This window comes from Sinocyclocheilus rhinocerous, unplaced genomic scaffold (assembly GCF_001515625.1).
Source record: "Sinocyclocheilus rhinocerous isolate Xijiao unplaced genomic scaffold, SAMN03320098_v1.1 scaffold72, whole genome shotgun sequence".
Classification (NCBI taxonomy): domain Eukaryota; kingdom Metazoa; phylum Chordata; class Actinopteri; order Cypriniformes; family Cyprinidae; genus Sinocyclocheilus; species Sinocyclocheilus rhinocerous.
Window position 1 is genome coordinate 3,384,512 of NW_015628351.1, and position 12,696 is coordinate 3,397,207.

General features: G+C 37.6%; 1 protein-coding gene across 4 annotated transcripts in view; it reads right to left on the reverse strand.

Annotated features, from left to right (window-relative positions):
• Positions 1-12,505, reverse strand: part of LOC107737582 (coiled-coil domain-containing protein 30-like) — a 16,103-nt gene extending 3,598 nt beyond the window's left edge. The window contains exons 1-24 of one of the 4 annotated variants that reach the window (XM_016549127.1): positions 12,274-12,505; positions 11,843-11,986; positions 10,511-10,690; positions 10,221-10,341; positions 8,771-8,961; positions 8,375-8,443; positions 8,140-8,214; positions 7,485-7,638; positions 6,215-6,286; positions 5,913-6,028; positions 5,731-5,805; positions 5,550-5,614; positions 5,264-5,456; positions 5,094-5,183; positions 4,870-4,995; positions 4,578-4,715; positions 4,269-4,447; positions 3,892-4,114; positions 3,244-3,366; positions 2,897-3,067; positions 2,554-2,763; positions 2,319-2,476; positions 1,008-1,173; positions 800-921 (exon numbers count right to left, since the gene is read on the reverse strand). In XM_016549127.1, the coding sequence (XP_016404613.1) occupies positions 800-921; positions 1,008-1,173; positions 2,319-2,476; positions 2,554-2,763; positions 2,897-3,067; positions 3,244-3,366; positions 3,892-4,114; positions 4,269-4,447; positions 4,578-4,715; positions 4,870-4,995; positions 5,094-5,183; positions 5,264-5,456; positions 5,550-5,614; positions 5,731-5,805; positions 5,913-6,028; positions 6,215-6,286; positions 7,485-7,638; positions 8,140-8,214; positions 8,375-8,443; positions 8,771-8,961; positions 10,221-10,341; positions 10,511-10,690; positions 11,843-11,857 (3,032 nt within the window). In that variant the 5' untranslated portion in view covers positions 11,858-11,986; positions 12,274-12,505. Of the gene's footprint in view, positions 1-799; positions 922-1,007; positions 1,174-2,318; positions 2,477-2,553; positions 2,764-2,896; positions 3,068-3,243; positions 3,367-3,891; positions 4,115-4,268; positions 4,448-4,577; positions 4,716-4,869; positions 4,996-5,093; positions 5,184-5,263; positions 5,457-5,549; positions 5,615-5,730; positions 5,806-5,912; positions 6,029-6,214; positions 6,287-7,484; positions 7,639-8,139; positions 8,215-8,374; positions 8,444-8,770; positions 8,962-10,220; positions 10,342-10,510; positions 10,691-11,842; positions 11,987-12,080 lie in introns of all 4 variants that reach the window. The other 3 variants (XM_016549125.1, XM_016549123.1, XM_016549124.1) reach the window with 3 other exon arrangements.
• Positions 12,506-12,696: the final 191 nt, after the last annotated feature.

Genomic DNA, 12,696 nt, shown 5'->3' on the forward strand with positions numbered 1-12,696 from the left:
AATGAGTCAGACTAACTGAAATAAGCCTGGCTTATTTGGTTAACTTGTTTTATGAAACAGGCCTCGAGGCATTAAAAGTGATCATATTTTCTCCATTGCATATTGCATCGAATCACATTGTGTTGAATCGAATCGGATCGCACTGAATCCTAATAGGGGTGAATCATATCGCATCGCATCGCATCGGTAGCTGCTTCATATGTATCTTTAATGTATCGTATCGTTGGCTATGCATCGAGATGTGTATCGTATCGGCCTGAGTCATGAGATGCACATCCCTAATTTGTAGGAGTTTCCCTTGCAGATGCAAAATTTATGGGAGGAGAGTATTAAAATGAATCATGCAATGTGATTTACTAACGTTTGCTCTTATCAAATTACTGGTATTTGCGCCATTATTTAACGCCCCAAAAAAGCATATCTTAATTTTGCGCCTGAAATGGCTGCATTTGTTGTTGCTAGGAGGAGGCACAGCAGAAAACAGAGAGCATGTGGTAGAAGTGAGAGGATTTTTTCCACACTAATTAATTTATTTGGAATGCCAGAAGGACACATTATCCGATTTCGAACATATCCTTACGCTAATTTGCGCTGCGCTTGGTATATTGCGTTGGTCATTATGGAAATGAGATGTTGCGTCTGTGTTCTTTAATTTGCGTGTTGTCAGTAAATCACCCGCAGAAAGTTCCATGCCCATCAGCAATGTTTTGGAATTGCACTCTCGTGCTAACTTGCCCTGTTTAGTAAATCTGGCCCTATGTGTCATACACTATAATGTCCACCCATTGAAGAATGATACCGGATGTTAGTGTCAAGCTGCTGAACAACCAGCTTCAGTTCCTCCTGCAGTCTCTCAGACTCATGGTGGGAAGACAGCAGCTGTTCTTCCAGCCTGTGGCAGCTCTTCTGACTGCTTCTCTGCTGCAGGACACATTGGTAGTTCATTGTCAAGAGCTCCATTAGCACATAATATCAGCAGAAGTCAGATTCAGTTTCACCCCACAAACCTCTTCTCTAGCTGTGCTAAGTTCACTCTCCTGCACCTGCAGCCGCGTCTCCAGCTCTTGTGTGCGATGAGACATCTCTGAGTTTTTGCGTGTCAGAGTCGCCTCCTTCGCCCGCAATGAGCGCACCTGCTGCTGGAGTTCCTCATCTTTCTGCTCAAGTAATTTCCTGTCAGGAAACACAGAAGGTCATCTTAAAACCCACTACAAGTATATTGGCTTCTGACTAATGTTAATTTTGTTTATTTGTTATTTCTATGATGAAAAATATTTGTTGACAACCTTTTTGGTAACACTTTAGTGTAGGGACCAATTCTCACTATTAACTAGTTGCTTCTATTCTCACTATTAACTAGTTACTTCTAGCATGCCTATTATTAACATATTGGCTGTTTATTAGTACTTCTAAAGCACATATTCTGCATGACCATATTCTACATCCCTAATCCTAACCAATACCTAAACCTAACAACTACCTTACTAACTATTAATAAGCAGCAAATTAAGAGTTTATTGAGGCAAAAGTCATAGTTAATATTTTGTTAATAGCGAGAATTAGACCTATAAAATAAAGTGTGACCACTTTTTACCATGATTAAGATGAGACAAAGACAAGGCAAGACTGACAATATCAAACTATAACTACATCAACATACAATATGTTTAACAAAAAAAGACAAGACTAAAATGTAGTTAAAAAATAAAAACTCTCTATATCCAAAATCTCTGTATTTTCTTTACCCAAAAAATTAAATAAAAGTATAAACCTCTAAGAGTTTTCATGTTTGGGCTTGCCAGTTTAAATCCACCATCAGAGCTTTGCTCTTAAAAAACAAGATTTTGCCCTTAAAAAACAAGATTGAAGTGTAATACAAAACATCAATATAATTTTTGGGATTTAATTGATTTAAGTTATTGAATATTAGGAATTTCACAGTTTTAGCTTTAGAGAAGCTTTTGACTTTTACCTGTTTTGTTCATTTATATAACAATTTAACAAAACAGCAAACTAGATAAGGTAAAATAAACTAATATATAACTGATTATATATTTCTAATAATACAACAATTGCGCCTATTTTGTGTGTATTAGTCTAACCATTATGCAGTATGACTATAATATGATACATTTTTCATTAACTAAAATGCCTAGACTTTTTCGCAGACTCAACTAAAACTTGACTAAACAAAAAACAGGACAAGTTGACTAAATATGATTACTAAAAAGGACGTTTGACTCAGGACTAAGACTAAGACTGAATTTAAAAACACCTGCCAAAATGAACACTACTTGTGACGCAGTAACCTGTCTGACCTCTGTAGTTGCTCCTCTTGCAGTCGGGCTCGGAGGGCAGACAGGTTATCAGACATGTCTCTGGTGTCTCTCTCCAGTTTGCTGGTCTCTCCTGCTCTGGCCTCCTCCAGACGCAGCTGGTGCAGCGTGTTTTTCAGTTGCTGCTGCAGTTCTACAACCTGCAAAGATGTTCAATTAACATGTTCTTCATAACTGCTATACTACTGAAGTTTTTCAATCTGCTGTAATCACACACCTTCTTGTCAGCAGCGATCACACGCGCTCTCTCTGAATTAAGCTCCTCCATCAAGCTGCTGTTAGTCTGTCGGTTCTGAGCGCTTCTGGCCACCTCCAGCTCCAGATCTCTGACCCTCTGCTGGAGTCTCTCCAGCTCTGCCACATGTCCTGCTGCGCTCCCCTCCAGCTGGGCTACTTTGGCCTGGGCCTGCTTCAGCTCTGCACACAGCTATCAGGAGCAGAAACATAAGGTTTCTGAGCATTAAAATCAACAAAACAACGTTCATACATTTTAAGTGTAACTTTAATGTCCGAATACTTTTTGGCACCTGGCACAACTTCTTTGCATGTTTTTTTTTTACCTTGATCTTCTCCTGGTCTAGCAGTGCATTGTGTCTCTTAAGGTCTAGATTTTTCTCTCTCTCATAGCGTAGCTCTCGCTCTGCAGAAGTGAAAAGATGCTGGGTTCTCTGAAGGTCCTGTCTCAGCTGTTTGTTCTCCTCTCCCTTCTGTTGTAGGAGTGAGTCTTGAGCCTGTGGATAACCACATTTTGGTCACGTTATGCATGGCAAACAGGTAGAACATTAAAAAACAATAGTGTTATAATTAAATTATGCAGGTTCTAAGAATGTTTTGTGCATGAATAAATGTAAAAATGAATGTGAATATGTTTGTGTGGGTGTATGAGTGACTGGAGAGCAGGACTGACCTTAGCCCGGGCCTGAGCTTCACTGATCTGGGCCTGCAGGGCCAGCTGGTGTTGGCCGGCCAGCTGTCTCTCCTCCTCCAGGGTGGAGTGTAGCTTACTCATCTCTGACTTCACACAGGCCAGCTAGAGGAGCAGCACATAATGTTTACACATGATTCCAGCAAATACTACCATTTAAAAGTTTGGGGTCAATAAAAAAAAAAAAATCTTTTTAAGTTGACTTTTAAAAAGAAGGTAAAAAAATTCATGAAATGTGAAATTTGTTACTGTGTTCTTATAGTTATTATTTTGGAATAAATGTAGACATACTTCAACAAAACTAATTTGATAAGATTTATACTTGGTCTTAATAAATATAACAATTAATTGTAAATGTAAAAATATGGATATCATTTTATTTTGATAATTTTCTTTAATAGTGTATTATTGTTTATTTAAGCTGGAAAAAATGGAAACATTAAGTTGGTACATGAATTAACAATGGATTAAAAAAACATTAAAAATGAAATAATGAAAAATAATAATAATATCATTTTAGAACACATATTAGAGAAGAATGATCACTAGCCTAGATATCCCCCCCCCAAAAAAAAAAAAACCGGGGCCAATCATTCATTGTTGAAGAAACACCTTATAAAGTAGCCTTACCTGACAATGTCCATCATCCTCTGCAGTGGGCTTGCGGTTGGCCGTGTGCTCCTGTGATGCTCTGGGCATCTGCTCTCTAGCATACTGGAGCTGCTCTTTGACATGCAGGAGCTCCAGACTGAGTCTCTCCCTCTCACCGTCAGTCTGAAGCCTCTCATGGGCTTTCTCGCTGAGCTCCTTCTGTAGCTGCATCACATGCCTGCGTTTCTCCATCAGCTCATCCCTAACACAGAGGCCCAAAACATCTTACAACATGCTTTCTACAGAGACCTGGAGCTTATATTGAAGATGGGGATAATGTCAGCTATATTGGACAAAAGACATACAGAGACGAAAAAGGAGGAAAACAGTGATGTATCTGTGACAGGGTGTCTTACCTTAGAGTGTTGTGCTCCTTCTCCAGTCGAGTCAATTCTGTTCTCAGCTTGTCCACCATAGAATTAAGCTCTGCCACCTGTCCCCTGCTGTCTCTCAGGTCCTCTTCGGCCCGGCTGTTCTCTGTCTGAAGGGTCAGGTTGTCCTGGAGTCGTGTCTGAGCACGCTCCAACTGGGCCACCTGCAGAGTACAAAAACAGCCTCAGTGAGTATTTACAAGCTATGGGAATTATATCTGAGCATTCTAACAACAAATGGATTGCATTCTTTGCAATATAACCCTATAATTTAGTGACCTTCATTTTTATTACCTTTTCTTCCAAAATTCCCTTTTCTCCTTTAATCTGTGTGAGGTTCTTGTTAAGTGTCTTTCCTTGTCGACATTCCACCTCTAGTCTCTGGACCGCCACACGTAATTTCTTAAGCTCCTCATGATCTCTTTGCATGACCTGTCCACAAAATAACCATGTGGCATTTATGGTTTCAGATCACTTTATTTATAACTCTTCTGAACAAATGCATAGTGCTATATGAACAATGAACAAATTTCCAGGACTTCAAACTGTGTATTTTATGATGAGTCATGTGTGGCAATGACATTACCTCTTTTTCCGTTTTGAGAGCAGCCTTGGCTACAGATAGATCCACCTCCAGCTGTTTCCTCCAACCTTTTTCTTCAGCAAGACGTCCCTCGAGGAACTTAAGTCTTTCTTGAATGCTCTCGCTAAGCTTTAGATTAAAAGATAATGAAAATATCATTTATCCTACCCTACCACACAATTAGAGGGTACAGGTCAGGGACTTTTTCAATGTGTCTTAACCTTTACCTCAGAGTCAGTCCCACGAACCTGATCTTCTTTGTTCTTCTCAAGTTTCTTACTATTTCTCTTACTCAGTTCTTCCTCAATGCTTTTAATCTAGAACCAAAATCAGTCAGTCTCTACATTCAGGTGTTTACTTATCAAATTTAGCCCAATGTGGACGGATAAAAACGCACCTTTCTCTGTAACCCCTCTATCTCACACTCATGTCGCTCCCGCTCCTCTTTCGCTGCATTCTGCGCCTCCCCCAGCAGCGCCTCCAGCTCCTCATTCCTCTCCACCAGCTCCTCATGCTCACGCTGCTGCTTCTGCAACCTCCTCTCCAGCTCTCGCAGACGACTGTCCTTATCTTCAGACACTCTCTGACACCTGCCATCATAAAACTGCCATATCAGCATCTTTAAAGAGTGGAAGCAATGACATGTAGAACTTTTAGTACTATAAAAGAAGACAAAGCTTCACCTTTTGTGGAGTATCTCATCCTCTACATCCAGTGATGGATCAGGATTGACATTATTCCCAACACCCTGACAAAAAAGCATTCGGAAGGCTCTCAAAGGAAACTATTCAAATATTAAATTACCTGTGTCATGTAATATATGCAAACTAGTGCTTTTAAGACCGTAATAGTATGAATATCTACCTGTGTAGAGTGTATTTTATTGTGTTCTAAAGGTACGCTGATCCCTTGATCCAAGTTCAGCTTTGATTGTTCAACCTGTGGCACACCCAACATGGCAAATTATATCTGTTCCGTGTTTGCAAATAAGACTACCTTACAGGTAGTGGCACTAAAACTACAATTCTGAAAACAAGTATTCTTGCCAGTTTAAGAAGAGTCCTCCTCTCTGTGTCCAGGGAACGAACTCTATCCCTCAGCACACGAATCTCACTATCCAGTCTTTCATTGTGTTCCTTGGCCTTCTGCAGCTCCACCATATCTGTCAAACATTGGGATTACAACCAATACACATCATTTGAAATGTTTTTATGGTTCGTTCTGTCTTTATGTACAGCACTGTCATTTTTTATAAATAAATTTGAATATAGTCATAAACCGTGAGCAAACGTGAGAAGTTTTTGAAGAGACACGTGATATCTTGCTGCAGTATCAGACACAATCTCACCACACTGTTTAAGCTTGTCCACTTCCTGTTTCAACTGCTCCACTTCCTCCCCAGTTTTCTGCAGGTCAGGTACTGAAATGAAAATTTTGTTCTGAGTTTACATTACGCGCTAAGGCAAAATAGCAAACAAAATTCTAAAACTAGATTTTTACATTTTCTAAAGATGACTTGAGTGATGCTTAGTCATGTCAATGTGAATGGGGTGTTCTGTATGGCTTTTTTTTAGTGGAAAATAATAGTCTAGTCCCTTAAAAAAAAACAATAATTACTAAGGATGCACAATATATTAGAAACTGTTTTTTTTTGTATAGGCATCAATTAATATTCAATATTTAATTGCTTACTTTCATTACTTCTATTTTTACATTTAGATTACGTTACCGATACTGTAGTCTAATGCTCATTTAAAACATATTTTAAAATAACTACTCTGTTAAATGTAATCTTTAACAAATCTCAAAATTAAATTTCATTTTTATACTGTACATATTATAATGTTGTGATGCTTACATTCACATGTTGCAAAAAAAAAAAAATGCTGACAAATTTGTAGGGTTTTTATCTTTTTATTTACACTACCGTTGAAACATTTGGGGTCAGTAAGATTTTTCTGAAAGAAATTAGCTCTTTTATTTCGAAAGGACACATTACATTGAGCAAAAGTGAGAGTAAAGACATGTGTAATGTTACAAAATATTTCCATTTCAAATAAATGCTTTTAAACTTTCTATTCATCAAAGAATCCTGAAATTTAAAAAATGTAGTTGCCACAAAAACACTGCTTTCATCATTGATAATAATAAGAGGGGTTTTTGAGCACCAAATCAGCATATTAAAATGATTTCTGATGGATCATGTGACACTGAAGACTGGAGCAATGGCTGCTGAAAATTCAGCTTTGCAATCACAGGAATAAATTACATTTTAAAGTATATAAAAATAGAAAACCGTAATTTCAAATTGTAATAATATTTCACAATGTTACTATTTTATCTATATTTTAGATTTTTTTTAAAAATGCATCCTTAAGAGACTTCAAAAAAAGAAAAAGAAAAACCATTTGTACCCAAAACCCCAAACTTTTGAATGGTACTATATGTAGGCTACAATAGTATAGAAGTATACTATAGAATTTTATTATATCAGTCATTTATCAGTTATCTGGCATAACGTGAAAATAATTATAATCAGCTTACTGACTGAATTTTACTACCACAGCATCACTAATAATTACCATTAGCGCTATAATCTGAAGCCTGCATTTACTTACCACACAAGTTTTGGACCTTACGAGCGAGATCTAGTTCATCCGTCAGGTGGCGAATCTCTTTATGTGCCATAGCAAGACGACTCGATGCCTCTTCCAGATCCCTCTCCAGCCTCTGGCGCTCTGTGCATTCTCTATTGAGTTCTTCACTGTGGCCCTACAGGGGACAGAGCTTTCAGTGAGACATAAACCTGGTTTCACTGGCTGGTCAAGCAAGGAGCATGTCAGCATCCATGCGTTTTTAACATGCATAAGCCACAGAACACAGGTGAAGCTGAATGTGGATCATGTTCCAGTGTGAACAGAGTTTAATATGCACCTGCTCCCTTATAACCATCAGAAACAACTGCATCAAGGGGACAACCAGCCTCTGGTTAGTAACCACCCTGAATGAAAGGGGTCCATAGTGCTGTTAGGGTCCAGAGTGAAAATAAGAGGAGTTAATGTGATCATGCTAAGCTCAGCATGTGAGAAGATATCGTTATTCTCTGCTTTGTGTTCAACCAAGGCATGTATTATTTCATGAGGTGACCATGGAGCTGCCCTAATCTGCTTAAGGACAATAATTATCCTGTCTAGGACAATATGGAAGGTTCCACCTCTCTTGATTTACATTTCTGTCATGCCTTTTTTATGACATGAAGGATATGAAACCTACAGGAAGGTTCTGTGCTCTTAGTGTAGCCCTGCGCACACCAAAGAACTTCCTCCAAGGACTTTGAACTGATGATTCCTGTCCATTTAAACGAGGAACAAAGAATCGGGAGAAATTATGATGCAGAACATATCAAGAGATGGACAATGAAACAATTAAATATAGATAAATGGGATATGACTTCAACACGCTGCTTTTGAAGATGCTTTCTGCTCATGTGACACTGAGATCTTCTCACCTTATTCATGTTTTCCTTTTGCTGCCTGAGTTCCTCTTCCCATGTGTGACGCATATGATCCAGCTCTTCCTGATTTCCATAAGAGAGGAGATATTAAAATGACCACAAAACTAATGAGCCTCAACTGAGGCATTACTATTAAGAGAAGGCTCCACATTTTAACAACACGTATATTTCTTATTCAATATTATCATATTAATATGTACATTTTTTGCCATTTCATTCAAGTTATAAATTTTTTTCAGTATGCTGATGTTGCTATAGGCACATTTGGCTGATTCCACAGCTAGCATTTTCTGTATCCTAAATAAACTTTAGATATTATAATGGTCAACCTGCTGACCTACACTTTTATGAAAACTGATATAAAGTTTTCAAAAATATTTCCCATAGTACCTGCAGATGCACCTCTCTGAGGTTGCCAGTGAGGGTCTGGGTGTCCAGTTTTCTTTCCGCAGCCTCCAGTCTCTCCAGGAGAGTGACTCTCTCCACCAGCAGATAGGCCACCTGCTCACTGGCACTGCTCTGACTGATCTCTGCTAGACCCTCCTGCTCCAGCATCTCCACCACCTCCTTACACTGGGAGTCTGTCACATACAAACATGACTAAAGACCACTTACTGGACTATAAGGACATTGTGCAGAATGCTAGTGCTATGCTCTACAGTGCAGAATGCACTAAATACCACAAACTATTTTTTATCACCTCAGAAATAGAATTATTTTGCATTTTTTTGTATAATTCTAAGTTAAATAATAATAATAATAATAATAATAAATGCAATTACATTGAAAAAAAAAAGTTAATTGGAAAAAAGTCAAATAAAAACAACTTTAAATATACAATGAAAAACGAAAAAAAAAAAAATGAAAATGAGAAATACTGCTAATAACTGAAATAAATTAAGTTTAAAGGCCTGTTCACACCAAAGATGATAACTATCACAATAATCGTTCTAATTCTAAAGGGAATAGGAAAGTGCATACCATAACTATAATGATAATGAGACAAAGGAACAATTTTTTTTTTTCCAGCTGATGAATGACAAAAAAATTCACAACCAATCAGAATCCACCGATTTTTAAGTGAGTAGGTATTTAAAGCAACAGACAACATTACTGCAATGTGTAAAATAATCAGAACATTCATGTCTGTTGGTGTATTCACTAATATGCTGTAGTTGTTATAGTTATTGTTCTTGGTGTGAACAGGCCTTGTTGAAGTTGAAGTACTAAAAATAACTAAAACTGAAATAAAAATCAATTAAAAAAGAGAAATATGAAAAAAACTAAAAAAGAAAATATAAATGGGAAGAAATTAATAAAAATGACAAGAGAACTTAAAATTATTGAAACAAACTAAAGTTAAAATGAAAATATAAAAATAAAAGCAAATTCAAAATATTAATAAATACTTTTAATATATTCATAAACAATATAAATACTACTAATATTATGTAAATTATATTAAAATAATACTGGTAAAAACATCTTAACACTTGGATGTCAGATCAAATGAGAGAAGAAAATTGTGGCTGATATTACTTCCAGATCCAGGTCCAGCCAAGCACATTGCATTGTGGGATACAGTATTCTACACAGCACACTCTATAATATACTGTACATTTGACAAATGTAGTAGCTGATCTATGAGTTCTTTGCATACAGAACATTTACATACTGTGTACACTGCAGAATACTGTATGCATACTTATATTTAGTACACAAATATACATAATGCAGAAATAGTACGAGTAACATGCAACCAAACTACTCACTGACCAAACTTAGACCACATTCTATTTTATTTATAAGTATGTTAAAACCAATACGAGTTCAAACTCACCCTGTTGGTGTTTCATTAGGGCGAGCTCAGCACGGAGCTGTTCGCTGTCACGCTCGTACTCCGCTGTAAGAGATTCCCGCTCCTCCAGCATGTTTCGAATATGCTCCACGTAATTTTCCACCTTGAAAAAACCCATCAAACAACCACACAGCACAGCAAAAGCATTAGCTACAGAAGCAGTGTGTTTTGGTCAGGAAACAGTGTGGTCATGTTACAGTGTTGATGAGGGAGACCATCATTAGCTATTCTTTAGGGTGGGAGGATGCCCGGCCTGCCATCTGCTGGCTCACCTCTCTCATCTCGCTGGCCTGCTGTGTGCGTAAAGTCTGCAGGTCTTCAGTGGCTGCGCTCAGGCTGCCCTCGCTGCGCTGGAGCAAAAGCCACAGGTGCAGCTCACGCACCTCTGCTGGAGCCTCAGGGGACACACCGTCCCTCTGCAAGCGGAGGGTGAGCTCGTCCAGCTCCTTTTCCTTAGGAGGAAACAAAACAATGAGCCTTTTTTTTTTCTTGATGAGGCCTGGGTTACCCGACACCGTCTTCAACACTCTGTCACCAGCACATCTAATTGCTCAGTGTTAAGTACGTCTCAAAAGGTGCCTAATATCTCACTATACTGTCTCATTAAGCAGCGTTTCTTAAATGGGGGGTTGGGATCCACTGGGAGGCTTTTAAACTTCTAAAGGTGCTGCAAAATGTTTTAGAATGAAAATTAATTACATTTTATTAAAATTAGATTTGTAGATCAGCGGTTCTCGACAACTGCAAACCTCAGCAAACTTCCAAGGGGGGCCTCAAGATGCTTAAGATGATTTAAAATAAGACAAAACAAGAATTAAAATAAGCTAAAACAACTATAAATCAAGATGAAAACAGACATTGTATTTTTAATTTCAATTATTTTCCTCAACAACTATAATTCTTCTTAAGAACCAGGGTTCCCACAGCCCAGGAAAACCTAGATACATGAGGAAATTTTAAACGCGAGATTTCTAGACTAGGAAAAGATTAAAAAATTCTTAAAATCATAAAGTCATGGAAATTTCTATAATGAATATCTATTTTTAGATTAAGTGTTAAATATTTTTAGTAAGGTGCTGAGAAATGGCCTTTTAAAAATAAAATGTAAAAACCTTACTCCATAATCACTAGAAAAATATAAATAATAGAAATAGAAGAAACTTTAATATAATTTGAATATAGTTCTTGTATTGACAGTGTAATTAAAAAACAAGCAGCTTATTACAGCATTATTACAGTGTTATTACAGCAGAAGTGCCAGAAATATCTTAGCCTACATGGGTGGCCTTCGAATATTGTCGTTGACAAATGGGGGCCTTGGAGTCAAAAAGGTTTAAACGTTCTGTAATATAATTTAAACAGAGATACAAGAAGACCTTGGGGTTACAAAAGATTGAGAATTACTGTCATAAAGTTATTTCATTATATGTATTAATAAAGTACATATTATTACACCTGTTGAAATTAAAAACAACTGCCCCTATAAGTCTATTTTTTTTTGTATGTCAACATAACTACCATTAGTCATCAAGCATATTGCATGATCTTCATTAACATTTCATGCGTATGTCATATTTATAAACATAAAAATGACGACACCATACCTCTCTTTTTTCCATGGCCGTGTACAGCTCAACTGGAGTCCGTGCATCACATGCAAATTAGCCAAGCGTTTTTATGGGAACAAAGTTTAGATTGTGGTTTCCAGCATTTGCCTCCGCCCATGTCAGTCTCTGGACTAATCATCACTTTATTGTAAAAAAAAAAGCATAAAACATAACTCAACGTGTTCCTGAAGTTTGCATGCCTTTAAGTTGAACACAATACAGCTAAAGTAACAACCTTTGACAACACTGCAACTGTAAAAAAAATGACTAACGTTACACGTGATCTTCTGCATAATCCATTATCATCCGTTATTAAACGTTTCTCTCACATATTCATAATTTATCTGCAGTCACGGGTGTATTTGACAAGAATAATGTTGCTTCGGGCTCAACAGGCTTTTTTACTGCAATATAAAAAGTTTCCTAACCCAAGCACAGTCCAGTCCGCTAACTTTGGCTAGCGGGCTAGTTCGCAGGTATTAAGCACGAGCTTCTTTTCATATCCTCCAGACGCCTGTTAAAAATAAAACAAAATACGATTGTCGTTGTCCTTCAAAATCGATTTGAAACAGTTAATGATGTCTGTCTGTTTACAAATATTGATGCAACAGTAGAGTGCTCTCCTCTCCTGAGGCCTACCAAGTGTTTTGTTGCAGCTGCTCGCAGTAGCTTGTACCGAGCGCCTAGGCAACGGGTTAAACCATTACGGACAAACAGGGAGAGAAGGATGCGCTGAGATGTTGAGGTTTCACGTTAGTCCAGCAGATGGCGGTGTTTGCTCTATAAATCAATAAGCAACCGAAAAATAAAGTGTAGATACAGTACTGAATGACTTAACTGTTCGATTAATA